Below are 24,239 nucleotides of genomic sequence, written 5' to 3' on the forward strand. Positions count from 1 at the left end.
ACATCCATATTCCATGACTGAATAAGTAAAACAAAAAATCATTGGCACATTGGAGTTGTTATTTTCATTCTCTGTTCTTTCTATCACCATTTTAAGATCCTTCTGTTAAGGACAGAGGGACTTGAGACATAGGGTCTTAGAAAAGTACAGCACAGAAACAGGCCCTTCAGCCCATCTAGTTCATGCTGAACCATTTAAACTGCTTACTCGGATCAACGTGCACTGGGACCATAGTCCTCCATACCCCAGCCATCCATGTACCATTCCAAACTTCTCTAAAAAGTTGAAATCAAATTCACATGTACCACTTGTGCTGGCAGCTCTGTCCACACTCTCACAACACTTTTAGTGAAGTTTTCCTCATGTTTCCCTTAAACTTTTCACCTTTCACCCTTAACCCATGACCTCTGATTGTAGTCTTACCCAACCTCAGTGGAAAAAGCCTGTTTGCATTTAACCTATCTCTACCCCTCATAATTTTGTATACCTCTGTCAAATTTCCTCTCAACAAGGTAATTGAAGTTCAAGTGCTACTTAAACAAGGTTTTCACACCATTGTATGACATTGATCAACGGCTGACAGAGTTCCAAGTTTCCTCTTCAGCCCATAAAACAGCTTATAGGCACTCATGAACAATGAGGTTGGAAAGAAGAGAACTTTTATTATTAGTGAATAAGTAAAAATAGACACAGAGTGCATTTATATTGTACTGGAACAGAATGCTATTTATATAGTATTATTACATTAGACATATGCATTCACTGTCAACATAAGTACTACCTTCTACAAATCAACCAGACAAATAGCTACATTGTAAAATAATATTGTATTAAAAAAAGCTTGGAGACTCTCACAGATTTCGGTAAGCCTTGGTTTACAGTGATGATGCATTCAGACGCTCGCAGAAAAACTGAATCAAATGTTGAAAGCCCATTGTAGCTGAAATTATCGTACCATGCTTTCGGTTCACACCCGATTTATGTTTGTATACACTGAGTTTGGAGCTCATTTACGTTGTGACTGTTCACAATGGTAGGGTTTTCTTACCTAAAAATTAAAACAATTTTTAAATTTGCCTTTTTTTTTCACTCAGCTTACAGATTTTAAAAGAAAAATTCACGCAGTCTTAATTTTTAACTTATGATTTTTAACTTATTTTCATGCAATTCTTTATAATAATCATGTGTTGTTTTTGTTACATGTTGTGCTAACACACCATAGCAAATTCGGAATACATGTAATATATGCATATGGTGAATAAAGATTTTCCTTTCATATCCCAATTATGTTTAATAGACCTTGAAAATATCTTTCCCTTGGAATCAATATTAGTTGGTATATTACCTCTGCTCTAGTGCTAAGCCATTCTCTGCCCTGTTGTCTATTGATGCCCCCAGGAAAGGTCCTGATTTTTGGCAATCATTAGACATCCATGCTAAGTAGGTACAAGCTGTCTTCTTGAATCATAGAATATGGGAAAATATTCCACAATACTGTTGGGAAGGAAGTTCCATGGTTTATACCTACCAATGATGCAGGAATAGGAATATATTTCCAAACATGGTTGGGCGTAGTTTGGAAGGAAAGCTGCAGGTGATGTTCCCCTTCACCTTGCCTTGCTCAGTCCACATTTAGGAGTTTATACTGAAGGAACCTTGTGATTCTGGAGTCTATTTCCCCACGATGGTCCCAGAGTCCATCTCCCCAATGTGATCTCAGTGTTCAGCTCTATCGTGTGATCCCAAAGTGCATCTCCTCAGTCTGGTCCCAGAGCCAATCTCCCCAAGTGATCCCAGGGTCCATCTCCTTTGTATGATCCCAGAGTTCATCTCCCCAGTGTGATATCAGAGTCTATCTCCTCAATATGGTCCCCGAGCCAATCACCCCAAGGTGATCCTGGAGTCCATCTCTTTAGTTTGATTTCAAAGTTCAGTTCCCTGAGTATGATCCTGATGACCAGCTCTACAAGTTATACTAGAGTTCATGCCTATGTGTGAGACAGGACCTTCACCTGAGTCTGTTTCTGGTGAAATGGCATGCATTACTCTATGTTTCATTTCACTTATGCAATTATATAAACAAACACGTGTTTATGTTTTTGGTTTTGACCAGGAATAATTAAACCAATTTAGATCTGCACTAAAATATACTGTATATTATATAACTAAAGTAGAAACCCCTGATGAAGCTTGTACAGTATATCTTCAGCAAGGCTGTAGACAACAATTTTCAAATCATGTATCCTTAAATACATCTGTTCCCCTCTCAATATTTCTTTAATCAGTTTAATAATCTTACTTTATAACCTTTGACATTTTAAGGCATAATAAATATTTGAAACAGAGGAACTTACATAGGAAATTAACAGAACTAGTCCACAAATCCCAAGAACAACTACAAATATAATCATTGTGATCATTACTGGATCCTTCAAATAATCTACTTTGCAGAATTTCTCTTCAGCACAATTTGCTGCACAGGTTTGGTTGTCAGGCTCTGGGAAGATAAAAGATAAAATATGCACATATTTATATTTTAATTTTACCATTTAGCTACAAATCAGAGTGAGCTTACGTCTGGTTTAATGAGTATTTTTAGGGAAAAAACAATATGAAAGCTAGTCTGTTACAGATCCCTGGTTCTGGGTTACTGTACTTATAACTGGTCAAAATTGAATTGAAAATTGACTTACTATTAGTAAGGTTTGTGAATGACATAGAGGGACTAATGCCAAAGCGTTAATGATCATGCAATAAACTGACGAGGTCTGAGCAGGTTAAGTCAAAGAATAGCAAGGTACCAAATGGAGATCCAGATGACAATATGGAGGCAGATGTTAGTAAGGCATCAGGCAAAGTCAGGAATCAAAAGGATGAGCAAGGTGTGAGTAATATCCTGAGCTGTGTATATTTCAATGCAAGAGATATTGTAGGAAAGGTGGATAATAGTGCTGAAGCTGAGGTAGCTTGTTTATGAACAGAGGCAATGTGTAGTGAGGAGAGGCTGTTGATAGGGCAAGATTGCAGTCAACAGGAGGAGATGCAACGTAAAAGGTGGACAAAATCAAAAAGGGTAAATACAGGGCTGAAGGTATTACATTTGAATACGCACAGTATATAGAATAAGGTAGATGAAATTGCCGCACAGTTGTAGATTAGAAGGTATCATATTGTAGGAATCACTGAATCATGGCTGAAAGAAGATTATAGCTGGGAGCTTAATGTCCAAGGCTACACGTTGTATTGAAAGGACAGGCAGGAAGGCAAAGGGGTGCAGCGATGCTCTGTGGGTAAAAAAAATGAAGTCAAATCATTAGAAAGAGGTGACATAGGGTCAGAGGGTGTTGAATAATTGTGGATAGAGCTAAAGAATCACAAGGGTAAAAAGACATTGATGGGAGTTGTATACAGACCCCCAAACAATAGTAAGGATGTAGTGTATACATTACAACTAGAGATAGAAAATACATGCCAAAAGAGCAATGTTACAATAGTCACAGGGGATTTCAATATGCAGGTGGATTGGGAAAATCAGGTTGGTGCTTCATTCTGGAGGGGGAGTTTCTAGAGACCCTACGAGATGGCTTTTTAGAGCAGCTCAGGGTTCAGCTCACTAGGGGTCAGCTATTCTGGATTGGGTGTTGTGTAATGAACCAGAATTGATGAGAGGGCTTAAGGTAAAAGAACCCTTTGGGGAAAGTGATCATAATATGATTGAATTCACCCTGAATTTTGAGAAGGAGAAGCTAAAGTCAGATGGATCAGGATTACAATGGAGTAAAGGGAATTACAGGGGCACGAGAGAGGAGCTGGCCAGAATTGATTGGAAAAGAACACTGGCAGGGATGACGCCAGAGCAGCAATGGCTGGAAGTTCTGGAAACTATTTTGAAGGCACAGGATATATCCCAAAGAGAAGGAAGTATTCCAAAGGAAAGATGACACAACTGTGGCACAACAAGAGAAGTTAAAGTCAACATAAAAGTCAAAAAAAGGGCATTTCGCAGAGCAAAATATAAGTAGTGGCATTTAAAAACCAACAGAAGACAACTAAAAAAGTCATTAAGAAGGAAAATATGGAATACAAATGTAAGCTAGCCAACAATATTAAAGAGGATACCATGTTTCTGATGTTTCTTAAGATGCGTAAACTGTAAAAGAGAGGCAGCAGTGGATAACGGACAATTGGAAAATGATGCTGGAGATGTAGTAATGGGGACAACAAAACAGCAGACAAACTGAATAAGTATTTTGCATCAGTCTCCACTGTGGAAGACATTAGCAGTATGGTGGATGTCCCAGGGGCCAGGGTGCATGAATTGTGTGAAGTTACCATAACTAGCAAGAAGGTTCTTGGGAAAATGATAGGACTGAAGGTAAATAAATCACCTGGACCAGATGGTGTACACCCCAGGGTTCCGAAAGAGGTGGCTATGGAGATTGTGGAGGCATTTGTAATGATCTTTCAAGAATAACTAGGTTCTGGAATAGTTCCAGAGACTAGAAAATTGCAAATGTCACCTCACTCTTCAAGAAGAGAGAGAGAGGCAGAAGAAAGAAAACTATAGGCCAGTTAGTTTGGCCTCAGTGGTTGGGAAGATGTTGGAGGCGATTATTAAGGATGAGGTCTCAGGGTACTTGGAGGCACATGATAAAATAGGCTGTGGTCAGCCTGTTTTCTTCAAGGGAAAATCTTCCCTGACTAATCTGTTGGAATTCTTTGAATAAATAACACGTAGTATAGCAAAGGGGAAATCTGTCAATGTTGTGTACTTGGATTTTCAGAAGGGCTTTGACAAGGTGTTGCACATAACGCTACTTAACAAGCTCTGACCCCGTGGTATTACAGGAAAGATTCTAGCATTGATAAAACAGTGACTCATTGGCAGGAAGAAAAGAGTGGGAATAAAGGGAGCCTTTTCTGGTTGACTGCTGGTGACTAGTGGTGTTCCACAGGGGTCTGTGTTGGGACCAATTCTTTTTATGTTACATATCAATGATTTGGACGATGGAATTGATGACTTTGTTGCAAAGTTTACATATAAAATGAGGATAGTTGGAGAAGCAGGTAGTTTTGAAGAAGTAGATAGGCTACAGAAGGACTTAGACAGATTAGGAGAATGGGTAAAGAAATGGCAATTGGATTACAGTGTTGGGAAATGTATGGTCATGCACTTTGATAGAAGAAATGAAAGGTTCAGAATTCAGAATCAGGTACATTATCACTGGCAAGTGACATGAAATTATTAACTTAGCAGTGGCAGTTCAATGCAATACATAATATTGAAGGATAATAATAATAATAAATAAAGTAAAACTTACTCAGTATGTTTTATACAGTATACATATATTGAATAGAATAAAAACTGTGCAAAAACAGAAATACTATATAGTTTTTAAAAAGTGAGGAAGACTATTCTCTAAATGGAGAGAAAATACATAAAAACTAACTTTTAAAGAAACTTGGGAGTCCTTGTGCATGTTTCCCTGAAGGTTAATTTGCAGGTTGAGTCTGTAGTGTGGAAGGAAAATGTGACATTAGCATTCATTTTAAGAGGATTAGAATATAAAAGCAAGAATGGAATGTTGAGACATTATTAAGCACTACTGATGCCTCACTTGGAGTATCGTGAGCAGTTTTGGGCTCCTTCTCTTAGAAAGGATGTGGTGAAACCAGAGAAGGTTCGAAGGAGGCTGACGAAATGATTCCAGGATTGAATGGCTTGTCACATGAAGAGCATTTGATGGCTCTGGGCAGTATTTGTTAGAATTCAGAAGAATGAGGGGTAACCTTATTAAAATCTATCGAATGGTAAAAGGCCTTGATAGAGTGGATGAGGAGAGGATGTTTCCTACAGTTGCAATGGTCCCTTCTAGCAATTGCCCACCTGGCTATTCACCTCAGGAATTGGGCCTCAATCACCTTATTCAGTTTCCAATCATTTCCAGGTTCCACTAACTACAAACACCTGCTTTCCATCAGCCAAATGCCGTATAAAAACCCTGTGATTGCAACAAGGAGCTGCCAGTTTGTTGGTTGACTTTGGTGTGAGTAACCTTGTTTCATGGTTCTTAGGACTGCTAGTTCTAAGTCTAGCATCGCTTCTGGATACTGATTCCATGCTCGCTATGTCAATAACGCCTCTGGACGCTGCCTCCGCTCCCGTGTTCTGCACTTGGGTTTGTCCGCTGCCTCACCTGTGTAACAATGGTGGGAGAGTCTAAGACCAGAGTACACAGCCTCAGAATAAAGGGCTGTCCTTTTAGAGCGGAGATGAGGAAGAATTGCTTTAGCCAGTGTGTGGTTAATTTGTTGAATTCTTTGCCACTGGCGGCAGTGGAGTCCAAGTCTTTAGGTATATTCTAAGGCAGAAGTTGATAGATTCTTGATTGTCAGGACATGAAGGGATGTGGGGAGAAGGCAGGAGTTTGGGGCTGAGAGGAAAATTGGGTTAGCCATGATGAAATAACAGAGCAGAGCCGATGGGCCAAATGTGCTCCTGTATGTTATGCTCTTATATAAATGTTATCACTTGAAGAAGAAATAACTAACACAGATGAAAAAGGTGATCAAAATCTGTTCTGAGAACCACTTCTACATGTATAGATTGTCTACCTTAGATTTCACTACATAGCCTGGACATTCTATCTACCTACTTTGATCATAAATATACTTTGAATCTTTGAAAGAGGATGAGGAGAAAAATTCAAATCCATCAGATTTATGGATGGTAAGAAACAAAAAGCTGAAAGTACAAGATGCCAAAAGAACTGAGCAAATACAGGCACCTTTTCCTAAAAGAATTATAGAATTCTAGAATAGATTACCAACAGAAGTGGCAAAATTGAAAATGGTGATTGTGTTATACAAGTTTGTAGAGTGTCCTTCTGGAAAATAATCAGCTTACTTGTTCCTGCATCAGGAAAACAAACTGTAGATGGTTGCTCTAAAAGAATATCAGTGAAAATTTCGTAAGTGAAAAATGACAAAGAGAAATTTCCTCAATGAAGTATAAGCACAACTGGATTCTGTGCAGCTTGTTAATCTCAGCAATGAAAGGCAGCACCAGATAACATGTTGATTTCTTGTATGAACTAATGAAGCTTCTCAGTACAAACTTTCAACTCTTTATTCTCCTCAATAGATGTTGCCTGACTTGCTGAGTTCCTCCAACATTTTGTGATTATGTAAAACTCGGCCTTATCTGTTAACGTCTACCTAAAATGGGTCTTAAACCCAAAACCTTTTCAGTTAAAGCTAACATAACTATGGACAAAGATTTCTGTTAAAATATTAATATATTACTATTATTATGAACATTACTGCATGTTGCATTATTTTTTTATAATGTAGGTTTCCAAAGAAGATAATTATTCCTTAGAATTAAATTTTTAATGAACAGAAAAGAACATCTTTTCCACAATCGACAAACAAATTTGTTGGTGTCATGCTCGACTAGAATAGACCACAATAACATGAAATAATCCTGGTGGCTCCCATGAATTAAAGTTATTTTTAATTGACTCCTAAAGCTTTTTTGTTTTTCCAATCCACATTAAAGTCAATGCTCTTTCATCCAGATAAAGAGAGGGCAATCACAGTACAGGGTATTCAGCTGTTTCCTCTGGCATGTCTAATGTTATTATGCAAACATCTTACGATGAATGTTTTATGTAAGGGCAATGAGAGCTTTGCTTCCTCTTGGAAGTTCTACTATGTTATGAATGGAATTTTGTTATGAATTGTTATGAAGGTCAAGACTGAAGGTCCTTACAGAGAGATCATTAGAAGCAATGGAATTTTTGCTTGGGATATCAGTGCATTGAAAATAACTGGAAACAAAGTGACATTTGAGCAAATACATACGGTATGTAATTTGTATATGTACATAGCTTTTTATCAGCTGTTTTATTTCAGCCTATAATGAAGAAAATTTGATGCATAAAGTATACCTGATACAATAAGAAGGGTTCCTCTTCCATTGAACTCAGAAACTCTGATATTTTTTATCCCAGTGATACAATAATAAAAATCAGTATCATTTATCTGGAGATCTCGGAACTGAAAGGTGATAGTATTTTCATCTTCGATTGTCTTATTACACTTGAGCTGACCCCGGTGCGATTCTGCAATATGTATTGAATCTATTGATTTGAAGTAGCACAGATCCTCCGGCGATAGAGGATTCCTTCTAAGGTGAGTACCCACTACTTCTCCACTCCTAACTGTAATTTTACACTTCATTGTAACTGATTCTCCAGGTTTTGCCAGTTTGAAGCGTGGAAACTGGTCAACAGAGCCATCTGTAAAATTACACAATTAAAAATATAGTCAGTGCAAAAATGAAGGGATCAATAAGCAATACTTTGATGTAAATGTTTTCTTATTTTAAAGATGGAGAGGATGTGGATCATTATGTTATCACTGATGAGGTGCCACAGGACAAAGCTGGTTCCCTGTAAGAACTTAGTATTGAGAATGGTTACACTGGGTCCTGCAATGCAATGTGTGCAATGTAACTTTCTGTGATGGATATTGAACCCCAGGCCATAATTAACCAGAATAACAGGGTATTTATCGTTTTGTCTTCTTATCTTGTTTTCATGAAGCTAGCTACTACAGATTAAATCACACTTGCATCTCTCAATGCTCTTTGCCTTTGTCAGCTGTGGGAAGCCACTGAGCAGAGTCTGATATCTTCATGATGGACTATCACATATTCAGATTCACCAATATTGCAGCATTTGCTGGAATGCCATGGTAGATGAGGTGAGCAGATGAGAGTGCAGTGACAAGGGACATATTCAGCTCCAGGTGGTAATGAGAGGAAATAATGCTCAAGCTGGATATGAGGGTGACACCAGAACCAAATATTTAACATACAGTCAAGTCAGTCAACGCATCATGAAATCTTATTTTCAAATAGCTGCAATGGAAGTCTCCCATGTTACTCTACATCCCATTGCTGACTATCTCTATTGGTCATGAAAACTATCAAACATTTACTTCTTACCTCACACTCACGCACTCAAAACATTTCAACATTCACATCCTGACCTCAAAATTAGATACATTCCAAGTAATAAAATAAGATACTTTTCAAGGTAGTCTTTCACACACTTTCCTCACTGCTGACTGAGAAAGTTCAGACATTTTTGGTCTCAAATGAGTATATAAATATAGTTCCAAATAATGGTTCAGGACTCAAGCATGCACTGAAAGAAAGATGGGGAAGGGGGCACTAAACAATTAAAAGCGGACAAGCACATATTTCTTACCTTGGAGGTGGTTATCATTTTGAAATCTGCCACAAAATGTATGGTGGAAAAAACCTTTCAGGTAAATGAACTCTTTTCATAACTCCGCATTCTGATGAAAGGTGAATGATCTGAAGCTTTAAGTTCTTCCAGATATTTCCTGAACTGCTGTGTATTTTCAAAAGCTTCTATTTCATTTGATTAACGCTAATTTGCACACTTTCAGCAAAAGTTTTGTGGTAAACTATGTATACCTGTCTGGACACGCCCCTCTGCTGACTGCTCCTGTGGCTCCTCCCACAGACCCCCGAATAAAGGCGATTGGAGGCACTGCTCCTCCCTCAGTCTCCGAGATGCCGTGCTCCATTTTGCTGCTAATAAAAGCCTATCGTTCACCTCCCGTCTCTGAGAGTTATTGATGGTGCATCAAGGGTTTAACACATATTCGCTAACCAACTATATGATAGTTTTCTTCAGTACAAAGTCTCTAAGGTGTTTGAGTCCGCAAATTGTTCTCCCCAATGTTTAGTCACAGCTTAATGTTTATTTTGGCCAGCTTCAGCTGTGATGATTTGCTCTGCAGCAAATATTGCAGTACAACATCTATTGACTTTTCATTGGCTTCAGTGTCTTCCTGACTATCATTCTCCTCTGCAACTTTCCTATACAAATCTTAGTCTTGTGGTAAGTATCACTTTACTTGCATTTCATATCAAAGGAATCTATGAAAACCAAAATACCACAGATACTGCAAATCTAAAATACATACAGTAAATGCTGGAAATACTCATCAAGTCAGACAGCCTCTGAGGGAGGGCAGCAGCATTACTATTCCAGGCTTTCATCAGAATGAGGATGAAGAAGGACCTATCACCTCCAGCAATTTTTTTTTGATGACTGCAACTTTCTATGATCTTTCTTTCTACTATCATGGTCAAATTTTTGCCATATTACTTCCTTTAAGATGTGACGCCGTTTATGTCCAGTAGTATTCAGAAGCTTTTTTCCTTTGTTTAATGATTGCAACTGTAATTGGTATTGTTATTACTTTTTGTCACATGTACTGAGACACAGTGAAGGTTAGCTTTGCATGCCATTCATGCACATTACTTCAAAACGTAAGCACATTGAGGCAGAGCAAGAGCAAGCAGTGAAACAATGTAAGATATATTATAGTAAATATGACAAAGTGCAATGCCGATTGACTTTTAAGTGCAAGGGTCATGATTAAGGTGATTGTGAAGTCAAGAGTTCATCCTTAATATACAGGAGGTTATTTCAAGAGTCTGATAAAGGTGGTATAGAAGCTGTCCTATTTCTGCATCCACAGTGCTTTCCTGGCTTGACAGCTCAAAGTCAGGAGGTGCTATTCTATAGGGACCTGTTCTGGGACACCTGCTCTTTGTGAGTTTTAAAAATGACTTGGAAGAAGTGGAAGGGTGGAAGGCAAGTTTGCAGATAACACGAAAGTTGATGATGTAGTAGATTAAAACAGGACATTAATAGGATGCAAAGCTAGGCTGAGAAGTGGCCGAAAATGTGTGAAATGGTGCACTTTGGAAGGTCAAACTTGAGTCAGAGTACTGGGTTAGCATGATTCTTAGCAACGTGTAGGAATGGAAAGATCTTGGGGTCCACAGCCATAGATCCTTTAAAGTTGCTGTGTAAGTTGATAGTTTGTTAAGATCAAGTATCTACAAGTATCTGGGAGTACAGTTAGACGAGAAGCTTGACTGGACTGCCAACACAGATGCCTTGTGCAGGAAGGCACAGAGTCGAATGTACTTCCTAAGAAGGTTGGCGTCATTCAATGTCTGTAGTGAGATGCTGAAGATGTTCTATAGGTCAGTTGTGGAGAGCGCCCTCTTCTTTGTGGTGGCGTGTTGGGGAGGAAGCATTAAGAAGAGGGACGCCTCACGTCTTAATAAGCTGGTAAGGAAGGCGGGCTCTGTCGTGGGCAAAGTACTGGAGAGTTTAACATCGGTAGCTGAGCGAAGGGCGCTGAGTAAGCTACGGTCAATTATGGATAACTCTGAACATCCTCTACATAGCACCATCCAGAGACAGAGAAGCAGTTTCAGTGACAGGTTACTATCGATGCAATGCTCCTCAGACAGGATGAAGAGGTCAATACTCCCCAATGCCATTAGGCTTTACAATTCTACCGCCAGGACTTAAGAACTTTTTAAAAGCTATTATTAATGCTTTTTGAGATGGTGATTTAGATGCATATCATATTTTTTTACTGAGTTAAGTATTGTATGTAATTAGTTTTGCTACAACAAGTGTATGGGACATTGGAAAAAAAAAGTTGAATTTCCCCATGGGGATGAATAAAGTATCTATCTATCTATCTATCTATCTATCTAAGATGGCACATGGTGTGCTGGCCTTGATGAGTCAGGGATAGAGATCAAGGATCACAAGGACCATATAGGAGGGAAGAGTTAGACTGATCTCAGGGTAGATTAAAAGGTCAGCACAACATTGTGGGCCAAAGGGCCTTTACTGTGCTATTATTTTCAATGTTCTTGGTTATTTTCTAAAAGAGGAAACAAAAGTAAACGATTCTCAGATTATGCATTATTACCAGAGTGCATAAACCACAGTGACCTTAACGTAAGTTTCTAATTAGATCGTAAGTGACGAAAAGTTTTAAAGTTTAATTATTAGAACAGAAACAAGTTTTAAGTTTTTAAAAGTGCATGTCTTAACTCTGATAAAGGGTCACAGCCTAAAAGTCAACTCTTTACTCCTCTCCTTAGAAGCTGCCTGAACTGCTGAGTTCCTCCAGCATTTTCTGTGTGTTACTCTGGATTTCCAAGAACTAGAATCTCCTGTGTTTGAGAATTTTTTGCTGGCTCTGTCTTCTACTAACAATTATTCAATTTTAAACATAAATGAATTTTGAGAGTTATTATTATTGAAACTGCTAAGCTGATCATCTGAAGTGCAGCAGTATTTCAGAAACATGATTAACTTCTGTTATCCACTTCTCAAATCCACAGATATGGTTTGCCAAGCTGGACGATTCCCAGCATTTTTTTATTTTAATTTTATTTTTCCAGTTTCTGTTTTCACTCTTCAAAATTTTTGGAAGAGTTGTTGAGGCAAATCCAATGTTAAGGTCTTTTTTTATTATTATTATTTTTGTATATTAAAATGTTCTAATGTAATTTCAGTTTCATTTTAGTAAGTTGATTTAATACTGTAATACTTTCTAAGCCAACAATATTGTGGCCCAGCTTGCAGGTTACAAATATATGAAAAAGAAGCCTCAGCTATTAACTTAAGTTTTCACTTAGTCGATTAACTGATTTCCTATCAGCATAGCTGCATTTGGCTATTTATTCACATTTTTAAATTAATTCATTTATTTCCAGCTTAAAGACCAGAAGGTTTGAAATACATAGTCTGACAGGTTGTTTACATGTTAATTGCATCATTTAGGGAATTATAAACATATAGATCTAGCATTTTGCCAAGATGAAGATTGCAAAGTTCTATTCTTTAATAAAAATTACTGTTGAAATTAATGCTTTGAAAGAGTAGATTTCATTTTTAATATTTCCTACTAATACAGAAACATTGCCTGATGTACCACTGAAGTGTGAGAGAATTGAACACAAAGCTATATAAGCTAGATTAGGAAAAAAAAATGGCCCTGACATTCTTTGAGAGAGAAAGAGAATCAGAGAAGGGTCGAGAGTAGGGAAGAAGCTTGTAAAATGCAATGCCAAAGACACACTGTGTGTGTCAGTTCATTTTAGACTAATTTACATTCTAGAAAAGGACATGAAGAGGAACAAGCACATGTTGTGATAAAATGTTTAGTATAAAAGTACTATTTAAAATTTGAAAGATTTCATAGGAAAATGTTCCTACCTGGCCCGTCTGCAGTAGTCATTGTGAAGAATAAAATTGGAAGGTAGAGCAATATCAGTACAGCCATATTTCCTTCTCGCAAGTAACTTCTGGTAAAACATTTTGAAATTGAAACCACTTATTCACTGTCTGATCGTCCTACATCAGAAACTTCCTTAAAACACCCCCCCAAAGATCTGTGCTCAATGGTTTATGCTTTGCTGTCATTTTCAGTAAATATAATTGTTCTGATAAATGGCATTCATCCATTTTATTTAAGTGATGAAAATTACTTAAATATTTATGAATCAAGTTTTCATAAATACAGAAATATGATCAAGTACATGTAACCCTCAGGCTCGGTCAGCTTGTATTCGTCTAGGGGAATCAGCCTTTGGCCCCGCCAAACTGGGAAATCAAGTTTGTGTGGATGCTGTGTAATGTACTCCCAGTTACAAACCCACAACGCAAAATATCAGACAGTACACCATGTGCAGTTAAAGGATTGAACTTTATAAATCTTAATCTGAATACAGGGTTAGTAATGAAAATAAAAAAGGGCCCAATTCAAGTCAAAGTTCACAGTGGAGCTCAATCAGTGGTCATTCTTCCCCGATTTGAGCATTGCCGACCTTCGGACCCTCAGATCCCAGTCCACTCTGTCCAGTGGTCTACCTGCTCTCTCCACACGCTTCTTCCCTCTTCATCTCTCCTTGACAAAAGACCGCGAGAAAAACACAAGACAAAGCAACAATCTCCATTTGGTTAACATGCATACTACAGTCCTGTTATCTCCAGCCATAACCCAGACATTGCTGCTACAGAGAAACCGTTACCTCAGCAGTGAACATTACAGAGAAGCCTTTACATTAGCCTTAGCAGTGAAACATTACAAAGAAGCCACTACATTCTCCCCCCATCAAATTTAGTCATGTCCTCATGACATTGAGATAATTCGCCAACACTTCCTGCAAAACATAAAGCCCAATCCAGGCGCAAAAGGCAGTGATACAGCTCCCCAAAACAGTAGAGATCACACCCTGTTCCCCAGGTGTTACATAGGTCAACCTATCTGGTGGTCTCGTAATTCTCTGAGACCTCCGAACCTCTTCACCTAACTCTTCAGGCTCAGACGCTACTGGAGATACTTAGGGCCTAGTTGGCGAGTCCTCCCTCAATCTATTACTCATGCCCCCCTGCAACTCGGAGCCCTCTGTCCCGTGTTCAGGCCCTGCTTCCTCTCCTTCAGTGCCCTTCTGCAACCCAGGCTGCTCACAGGTAGTCCCCCTCCCCACTTCACCTGACTCAGTGGCAGAAGGGCCAGGAGTTTCTTCCTCAATCAATGGGGAGTTAGCGAAAGGCAGCATGTACCACACATCCAGATCATCATCCTCCAAATCAGTATCCCCCTCATGGACAGGGCCGGCCCAGCCTCTCCTGCTGTGGGCCCTGCAGTCGCCCCATGTTTCGCAGAGTCCTCTTACTAGGCGTAGGCTCCAAGTTGGGCTCTGGGTCTACCTGCACCTCTTGTCCCAGGGGCAACAGGTGGCTCTGATGGAGAATCTTGACAGGCCCATTCCCATCCTCTGGTTTCACCCAGAAAACTGGTAGGTTTGGCATCTGACTCTCCAGCGCATACGCTGTGGCTGCCCAGCAGTCAGCCAACTTGTGTTTTCCAGGTCATCCCATATTCCTAATGAGGACTCGGTCTCCCGGCAGGAGTTGGGAGAACCTCACTTTTTGATCATACCTCCTCTTATTTCCTCGATTCTGCTTGGCAGCCATGACCCCAGCCAATTCATTAGCACTTTTCAGCTCTCTCTTCATATCAGACACATACTTCAGATAAGGCTTCGGTGGTAAGTCACCCTCGTCAGTCCCAAAACAAAGGTCAATGGGCAACATCAGATAATAGGGTGAGTACCCAGTAGCGTCATTGTGTGTACAGTTGTAACAGTGAACCAGATACCCAATATGTTGACTCCACCTGCTCCTCTTGCTGATCTCCAGGGTCCCAAGCATGTCTAGCAACGTCCGATTAAACCTCTCAGGCTGGGGATTGCCCTTTCGGGTGATAGGGCGCGGTCCTTGACTTCTCAACTCCAAGCATGCCCAGTAACTCATAGATGAGTCTGCTCTCGAAGTACCATCCCTGGTCACTATGTATCCGCCTGGGAAGGCCATGATAAACTAAATACTTCTGCCATAACACTTTTGCCACCATAGTTGCCCTCTGGTCCTTGGTAGGAAAAGCCTGATCATATCTGGTGTCGTGGTCCGTGATGACTAAGATATTCGCCGTGTGGCTGGCATCAGGTTCTATGGACAGGAAATCCATACACACCAGGTCCAGGGGCCCTGAACTCTGCAAGTGGAACAAAGGAGCTGCCCGCGTAGGCAGTGTCTTCCATCATATGCATCGAATGCACGACTTGCAGTATTCTTCGACCTTCGACTTCATTCAGGGCCAGTAAAACCAATCTCTGAGCAATCCATAGGTCTTTTCTACCCCAAAATGTCCAGAAGGATCATGAAGCGACTTCAATGCCATCCTCTGATACTTCTCGGGCAGAACCAGCTGGCAACACCGAGGTCGGCCCGGGGGTGACGTGAGCCGGTATAAGATCTGGTTCTTCAACTCCAACCAAGGCTATTTTTTCAGTAACAGAGGCACCGAAGTGTGTTTCATCTTCTCAGTCTTATCCATGTCTCCCTTTTCAACCGCGGACCAAATAGTGTCAAAGCCCGGATCATCTCGCTGAGCAGCTGCCACTTCTCCAGAACTCAATTCCGGCATCTGATTTGTCTTCAGAGCAGTCAGGTTACAGTAAACTTGGGGAATGGCATAATCAGAAGCCCCCAGTTGATCCACTGCTCGACCCTGCTTCTCCTTTTCCTCTGCCTTTACGGTGATGGCAAACAGACACATGGCCTTCACCCTCGGGGCAGGAACGCTCTCCCACACCTCGTCTCTGTCCAGTCCCTCACGCACCCGTCGGGACAAAGCATCCACGTCAATGTTCCGGCTCCCCGGCCGGTACTTCAGGCTGAAATCATAGATGGACAACACTGCCAACCACCAATGGCCTGTGGCATCCAGTTTCACCGAGAATATAAGTTAGGGGGTTTTTGTCCATTCTCACCTCAACCCAAAGAGATAGTCACTCAGCTTATCCACCACCGCTCATTTCAATGCCAGGATTTCCAACTTGCGGGTGGGTAGTTTCTCCCGGAGGCGACAAACTCCGGCTGACAAACACCACAGGTCTTAACCCAATGCCCTGATCCTGATAGGACTCCCTCTAAACCCTCTCGGCTGGCATCCATGTGCAGTACATACGGCATTTGGGAGTTCGCAAAAGCCAGCACTGGTGCCTGGGTCAGCAGCTCCTTCAGTGACCGAAAAGCCTCCTCACATTTTACATCCCACCTCTGTCCAAAAAGCTCCGACGGGTTTAGATATTCTCCACCTTCCTGTCCTTTTCTTCCCCAAGGGAGGGTAACCACACAGAAGCTGATTCAAGGGGTGACTCACTTTAGCGTAGCCCTTCACAAATCTCCGATGACAGAACCCAAGGAACGAGCGCAGAGCGCTCACAGTCTGGGGCCTTGGCCAAGTGGTCACCGCTTCTATCTTAGCCAGGTCTGTAGCTTCTCCAACCGTGAGATTATGTGTCTGTCATAGCTAACAAGACGTTTTGCAGAACTGGCACTTGTCCAGAATTTTAACCGTTCAGCTTTCAGGCAGCCGAGCACCTTCAGTAGCCTCACTTCATGTTCCTCCAAGGTGGATCCGAATACTATGAGGTCATCCAAATACACCGACACCTCAAGCAAGCTCATATCCCCCACCGTCTTCCCCATGATCCACTGGAAGGTTGCAAGGGCTCCCAATATGCCCTGGGGCATCCTTTCGAACTGGAAGAATCCCGGGGGACATATAAATGCCGCCTTCTCTTTATCGGCCTCATTCGTAGGGATCTGGTAATATCCACTCCTCAAATCCAGCACACTGAACTACTTTGCACCACTCAGACAGGCCAGCACGTCTCTGACCCTCCTGACCATATACTGGTCAGGGACGGTACACCTGTTCAGAGTCCTATAGTCCACACACGGGTACCTTCCCGTTCTTCTTCCGGGCCGCTACTTCGGGACTCAGTGATCATCCCAGCTTCCTTCAACTTACACAAGTGCTGCTGCACATCTTCCACGTCTTCAGGGGCCAGTCGCCGTGACCTCTCTCTAAACGGGGTATCCTCGGTCACCCGGATAGTGTGACGAGTGCTCTTGGAACAACCCACATTAAACTCACCATTGGAAAAGACACCTTCCAGCTTCTTTTCACAACCCGGTCGCACCGGGGAGTCCTCGAAGTTGAATGACTCAGCGGTCAACTTTTCCCCCTTATCCAATAGGGCAGGGGTGTCAAACTCATTTTAGGTCACGGGCCGGATCAGTCGGACGCGTGCGAACGCAGCTTTCGTTGCCTCCGTTTTTTCAGCCTGCTCTCATGTGTCTCAGTCTCTGCTATAACTACAAAGTGTTTCACTTTACAAATTCCGTTTCTTATGAAGAAGACTGCCGAGCAAGACTGCTGAATAAACACTAAAAACCCTGAAAACCTGGTACCTGAATAAACTCAGCATTAGCCATATCATACGCCATAGGCGCTTCGATTACTGGGGCCAGCTTTAATAGTAATTAGATATTATCTCGCGGGCCAAAGATAATTCCACCGCGGGCCTTGAGTTTGACATATATGCAATAGGGGGACACTAGACATCACCGTCACCGGGAACAGATGCACCAGGGGCCTCCCCCTCTTGAAGGTGATCTCCCTCTTCGTAGTGTTCCTGACGATCACTGCCATCCTGTTTGCCTGTACAACCGAGGGCATCTGCAATTCTGGCCTCACCAATAGCCCAGCAGGAGATCCTGACTCCCCCTCATGGTCTTCCGGAGCGTCTGCGAAGAGGGCTTCGCCCTCAGGCACTCCGGGAAATTTGTGGGTTCTCATCAGTCTCGCTACTTCCCCAGGCCTTACCACTAATGGCTTCGACCCTGTGAAGTACAGAGTCCCTCGTTTAAATTCATTATCTGGATCAATGCTGCCACGCACTTCCTCAAAAGCAGCTCAAAACACTAGATGCACAGTCCCCAGAAAGCTCTCACCAGCCTTCTCCCTGCAGGCCCCATTGAGCCTCCTCACAAGAGGGGTGTTGGTCCCCACCAGAATTGAAACACCGCCCATCTCAACAGGGTCTGGACAAACCAGCACCACTGTATCAAGAACCTCAGACACTCCCACATTGGCCTCCAAGAACTCCAGTTTCACTGACAAATAACCGTCGTATGGATAATCACTAGCACTGAGACCTCAGATCTCCGTGCACTGAATGGTGTCAAGGGTAAATGTTTCAGATACCGGTTGTAAAACGAACGGTACAGTAATGTGACCTGCAAACGGGTGTTGAGTATGGCTTTAGCATATATTCCCTCTATCCGTAGCGAATCACTGGAGCATGGTCCCACTAAGCCTTCAGGAATAGGATCTTTTGCTTTTGGGAGTTCCTTGGTACGTTGCTGGGAACGTGTTCCCCCAGAGACGCCAGGCCATTCCCTCACTGCGTCTCCTCTAAGTTCCCCGACACCTCTCCCTGCTTAGATACCCAGGGGCTCGCTCTCCGAGGGGCTTCCTGCCGCTCACACTCCCGCCGGAAGTGTCCCTCTTCCCCACAATTACAGCACACACTACCGGCCACCCCTGTTCTCGCGGAACCCCGGCCACCCGCAGCCGCATATTCCGTCCCCTTGTTGGGGGGGGGCCCTCTCTACCAGTCCTATCATCATGAGGGTCCACACCCGCTGTTAACACCCGGGGCATTTCAGTTCTCAGCTCTGCCACCATCTCCTTTACCATTTCCTGGGTTGGGCTGGTCCCGGTCACTTCACCACAAGGAGCTACTACCGAGGACTGTACCTTGTTAACGGAGTCCTCTCGCACCACCAAAACACGTTCTCCTCCTCCCGCACCTCTCTGATCCGTTGAACAAATGAGGGGGGGGGGCACGTTTTACCTTTTGAAGGTGTGTGTCAGACAGCTCAATGTGAACGTGATTCCTACACATCCTAGTGCCAGTTGGCTGAGGATTGGCCCGGCCCAAACTCTTATCGTCTATTTACATTATGGGAGTCCTCTCAGTTACAGTGTGTTTTGCTCTGAATTCATTTCATGGTTGAGTTGCTAAAAGAGACTGTAGATTGGCCGACTGCCCTTAAACAGGTACCTAGGATCGACATAATAGAAGCTAATAGGTGACAGATGTTTTAAAATTTTTGGTCAGGATGTTCAATAATACTGGCAACTGACTTGGAAAATAACCATGATAAACATTTTGACATCTTGACCTATGGCTTTTGGACAGCAAGCTGGCATTTTATAATCTAATATCACTGCCTGCCAGATCAATATTTGCCAGAATTGTGAAACAAGGTTATCAAGTACTCTGGGAGGAGCCATGTAGAGTACAATGTTTACTACTTAAAGCACAAGGAATATATTCATGTTCCGAAGGAATGTTAAAGTTTTGGTGTTAATGATCTGATATGCTTTAGAAACAGGTACAAAAGCCATAGAAAAAGGAATTCTGAAAGATGATTCCATGGACTTGACTTAGAAAAGTTTGTGAACTTATGAAACTTGTCAACCAATGTTAGACTTTGGTAACGCAAACAGAGAAAGGGACAGAGATGGGGGGGGGGGAGGGAGAGAGTGAGAGTGCGATAGATGGAGAGAGGGAGAGAGGGAGAGAGAGGAGAGAGAGAGGGAGAGAGAGACTGTGAGAGAAAAGGAGGAAGAGAGATTGTAGCTGAAGATAGAAGAGGTGTAAATTGCAGAATGCAGAGGTCAGATTGGACAATGACAGTTTTAATATTTTAAACTATACCCGTTAGTCTTTGGTCATGTAGGACTAGCAGATTTTCTGGACTGCATCAGATTAGATGAGCTTTATTTATCACAAGTACATAGAAACATCAGAACATACAGTGAGAAGTGTCACTTGCACTGGTGGCCAACACAGTCCGAGGAAGCAAGTATCTCCATGCTTCCAGCACCATCGCAGCATGCCCACTCTAACCTGAATGTCTTTGGAATCTGGGAGGAAACCAAAGCATTTGGAGGAAAACTAGACGGTCCTGGAAAGAATGTACAATCTCCTTACAGGCAATAGCGGGAATTGAACCCTGATTACCCATCACTGGCACTGTAAAGTGTTACATTAACTGCTATCCTACTGGGCTGCTCCCATCCCACTCGGACATTTCCTTTTCAATTGCTGGAAGCAGAATAAATTTGGCAATTTCTGTTCAAACAATTCCACAGCCTTTGCTCTGGTTCATCTTGACATGACTTTGATTGGTGTGTTCATGTTTTGAAACCATATCTGAGAAATTTCTAGAAGCAAGTTCACCTTGCCTCGGAGGATCCACACCCGCTGTTAACACCCGGGGCATCTCAGTTCTCAGCTCTGCCACCATCTCTGGCTCAATTAGCCTCTGGCTGTGAAGGTTGTGTATCAACATCTAGCACAGAGCCACTCATATAACGTGGAATGAATTTATTTTCATTGAAAGAGAGGTTGTTTTGACTAAATGCAAGTATTTATGTGGGTAATTAAGACAACTGAAAATCCCCTTAAGCCAGATCTGTCTAGTAAGTAAAAGACATAGTTGCATCCTTCATGCTCATTTTATTAATTCTAAATAATTTGCAAAAAGATCTAAAAGGAATCTAAAGAGAGTGCACGGCTTTAGTTATACTCATAGTGTCATCCAGTCTATGCATTCATGGTGTTAACAATCCTGTACATTTGTAATGTTAGCATATTTTATGTACAAAACACTATTGCCATTCATATCAACTCATACTGAGATCAAGCATGCCAGCACCAGTGTGTACTTGTCTCCTGATCTGCTCAGTTTCATGGCAATTTATTATTCCTTTGAATGTGGGCGTAAGAATTAACAGCACATTGCTTGGAGGAATGGCTGATCCCAGATCCCACTCAGCCTCAAATATCAATGTAAAATGACTCAAATATTTATATATTTAATCTACATACATCTTCCACAACACTTGATTTGTCTTCTATCACCAGAATTCATAGTATAAATTTGACAGTAACATTTTTACTGTCATCATATCTATCATCTCAAGCTCTTGCAGCTGTGGGAAATTCCACGCCCATTCAGTGAATGTACTTTTATGTTGGCAAGTTATAAATCCATTTAATTCTGACAATCTCAATATTGACATCTGGGGATGGGCTTTCCTCATTTGAGAATTGTATAGTCTACCTTAATGTTATCACATTGCCCCTTGGCAAGTGTGTATAAGCAAATCATGTTTAAGTTCAGTAATCATTTCTTATTTCTTATATCAGTTTTCTACTGAGTATAATCATGGGTTTGTGATGAGAATCTATCAATCTTTTGGTCATATTTATTGCTGTTGGGGAATGTCATATCCATCTATGTACTATGTTATGTTAAAAATCCGTGGATTCCTGAATGTGATATCAAACTTAGCTTGTTACTAAGATTCAACATCATACTGAACTGCATCAACACTGTCCAAGTTGAGAGCAAGAGCAAGGATGTAATACTAAGGCTATATAAGGCATTAGTCAGATCACACTGTGAGTATCATAAGCAGTTTTGGGCCCTTATCTAAGACAATGCTAAGAAAGCATTGGAGAGTGTTGAGAAGATGTTCATGAGTTTGGTGAGATATTTATAAGATAGATGGTGCAAAATTACCTTTTTTTCCTATTAAGTCTGAATTTAGGGGAATAATTTTGCACCATCTGTCCTATAAATAACTCACCAAATCTTGAGTTTCTAAAGGAGATCACTTCTGATTCTTTTGAATTCCAGTGGGATTTGGGATGATCTTTCTCGATCACTTTTGTAATCAGCCAATAGTCTGTGCAGCCCCTTTGTCAATGTGAATATGCTCTTCTGAGACAAAAGTGACTATAGATGTTAGAGTCTGGAGGAAGTCAGCAGGACATGATTCAGGGTTTTAATCTGAAATATTGACAATTCCATTCCCCCACAGATGATGCTCCCTCCAAGAGGCCCACAACCTTGTCATAGGATTTGGAGGCTTGCGTGCCTCAATGATCCAGAGAGCTATGTCGACTGGAGTCAGGGCCCTGTACTTTAACTCTTGGTTTAACTCTTGGCCATATCAAACAGGTCAAAGGGTGGAGGCCAGATTAAGAGAGGTCCACCAGTCCTCAATGTCTGGCAGTCCATCTCAGGGCTAACAATCCTGACCGGTCAACAAAAATTTGTTACGGAAACAGCAATGAAAAAACCTGTATCTGTGGGCAATGGTATCCCTGAGTCTATACCCGGGATTTGCCTGACTGACAGTAGTGAAAACCACAAAAAAGCTACTGACATGATGAAGGAAGACCCGAACACTGCCAAGACCAAGAGCAAAGTATTTTAATGCCCTAAACACAGTAGCCTAACGGGCTGCTGATGATGACAGATGATGGCCAATCCTTTAAGTTCCTCCAGCAGATTGTTTGTTGCAAATTATTTGTTTTGTTAGATATATACTGGAGATCTAAGAATCACACATACCCCCAAATGAAATACTCCAACCCTCTTGCAATAAAGGATAATAAACAATAGTATGCTGTGCCTGGGAGGTTCATACCTACAACCTCCAATGTAAGAATCAGAATCAGGTTTGTTATCACCTGCAAGTGTCGTGAAATTTGTGAACTTGGCAGCAGCAGTTCAAAGCAATACATAATCCAGCAGAGAAAAAAAACAGAATAAAATAATAATAATATTAAATAAGTAAATCAATTACAGTATACATATATTGAATAGATTAAAATCATGCAAAAACCAGAAATAATATACATTAAAAAGGTGAGGTAGTGATCAAGGGTTCAATGTCCATTTAGGAGTCAGATGGCAGAGGGCAAGAAGCAGTTCCATGTGGATGGGGTAAAATAGTTTACTGTAGATTCGTATGAATACATATGGAATTCTGCAGTACATGCCCTTGCCCTCAGACAATGCTGGTGAAATAAAATCTTCCAGAGCAATCAGCTCTCACATCTATTTAAATGCTGGAATTTCCTGAGGAATGCATCAGATTCATACAGAGATTGAAATGATGTACTGATTGTGATTGAAATGAAATCATCACTAATCTCCCTCTTTCTCTCTACAGCAGATTCTTGTGCTTAAACTGGAGCATTTGGAATACAACATTTTTTAACAACATTATCCAACACTACATCAATCATTTTTCTGCATTGGGAATAGCAATATTAAAGAGATTGTAGAAATTTTAACACAGATTTAAGGCTATAAGGTTCAGTTTAAAACTAGGTCTGCAGAGTTGAAGTCACTAGAGACAGCATGTACTAGAATCTGGAGGAGCAACACAAGCAGCTGGAGTCCTCAGCAGGCCAGGCAGAGAGAAATGGACAATTTAATTTAATCACACGATCCCTGTATGAGATGACATGGTAGCATAGAGTACCAATGTTACAGTACCGATGACACAGGTTCGGTTCCTGCCATTACCTGCAAGGAGTTTGCACGTTCTCCCCATCACCATGTGGGTTGTTTCTGGATGCTCCTGTTTCCTCCCACAGTCTAAAGCAGGTCAATAGAACTCATGGGCGTAATTGAGTGATGCAGGCTCATTGGGCCAGAGGGGCATGCTGTTGTATCTCCAATTTTTTTTAAAAAAAAGTAAAATAGTACTATTTCTGGCTTGAGACCCTTCAGCTGGACGTGAGGAAGCCAAGTATAAGGAAGTGAGGTTGCAAACACAAGCGATTCTGCAGATGCTGGAAATCTTAAACAACTCACACAAAATACTGCAGGAACTCAGTAAGTCAAGCAGCATCCATGGAGGGAACACACAGTGGATGTTTCTATTCCCCACTCTCTTCCCTCTTCTCATCTCTTCACCTGTGCATTGCCTCTCTCTGGGACCTCTCCTCCTTCCATGATCATCTTCTTCAGCCCATTACCTCTTCTACCTATCCTTAGCAGATTCTTACTTCATCCTCT

General features: G+C 41.4%; 1 protein-coding gene across 1 annotated transcript; it reads right to left on the reverse strand.

The window, feature by feature from the left end:
• Window positions 1-669: 669 nt before the first annotated feature.
• LOC140714620 (uncharacterized) lies at window positions 670-19,164 on the reverse strand. Its single transcript, XM_073025974.1, has 5 exons — window positions 19,105-19,164; window positions 13,143-13,231; window positions 7,953-8,303; window positions 2,355-2,497; window positions 670-1,048 (listed from the first exon to the last, which is right to left on the reverse strand). The coding sequence occupies exons 2-5, from the start codon at window positions 13,207-13,209 to the stop codon at window positions 1,007-1,009; spliced, it is 603 nt and encodes a 200-aa protein (XP_072882075.1). The 5' UTR covers window positions 13,210-13,231; window positions 19,105-19,164; the 3' UTR covers window positions 670-1,006.
• Between the last annotated feature and the right edge of the window lie 5,075 nt (window positions 19,165-24,239).

Source organism: Hemitrygon akajei, chromosome 22, assembly GCF_048418815.1.
Source record: "Hemitrygon akajei chromosome 22, sHemAka1.3, whole genome shotgun sequence".
In the NCBI taxonomy this organism is placed as follows: domain Eukaryota; kingdom Metazoa; phylum Chordata; class Chondrichthyes; order Myliobatiformes; family Dasyatidae; genus Hemitrygon; species Hemitrygon akajei.

Bases quoted from the DNA above. Each gene is read 5' to 3' on its own strand.
- LOC140714620 (XM_073025974.1), bottom strand. From the start codon at position 13,209: ATGGCTGTACTGATATTGCTCTACCTTCCAATTTTATTCTTCACAATG. The intron at 8,304-13,142 runs GTAGGAACATTT...GTAATTTTACAG, and splicing joins GACTACTGCAGACGGGCCAG to ATGGCTCTGTTGACCAGTTT. The intron at 1,049-2,354 runs GTAAGTTCCTCT...TTTAATTTTTAG, and splicing joins TAGTTCTGTTAATTTCCTAT to GTAAGAAAACCCTACCATTG.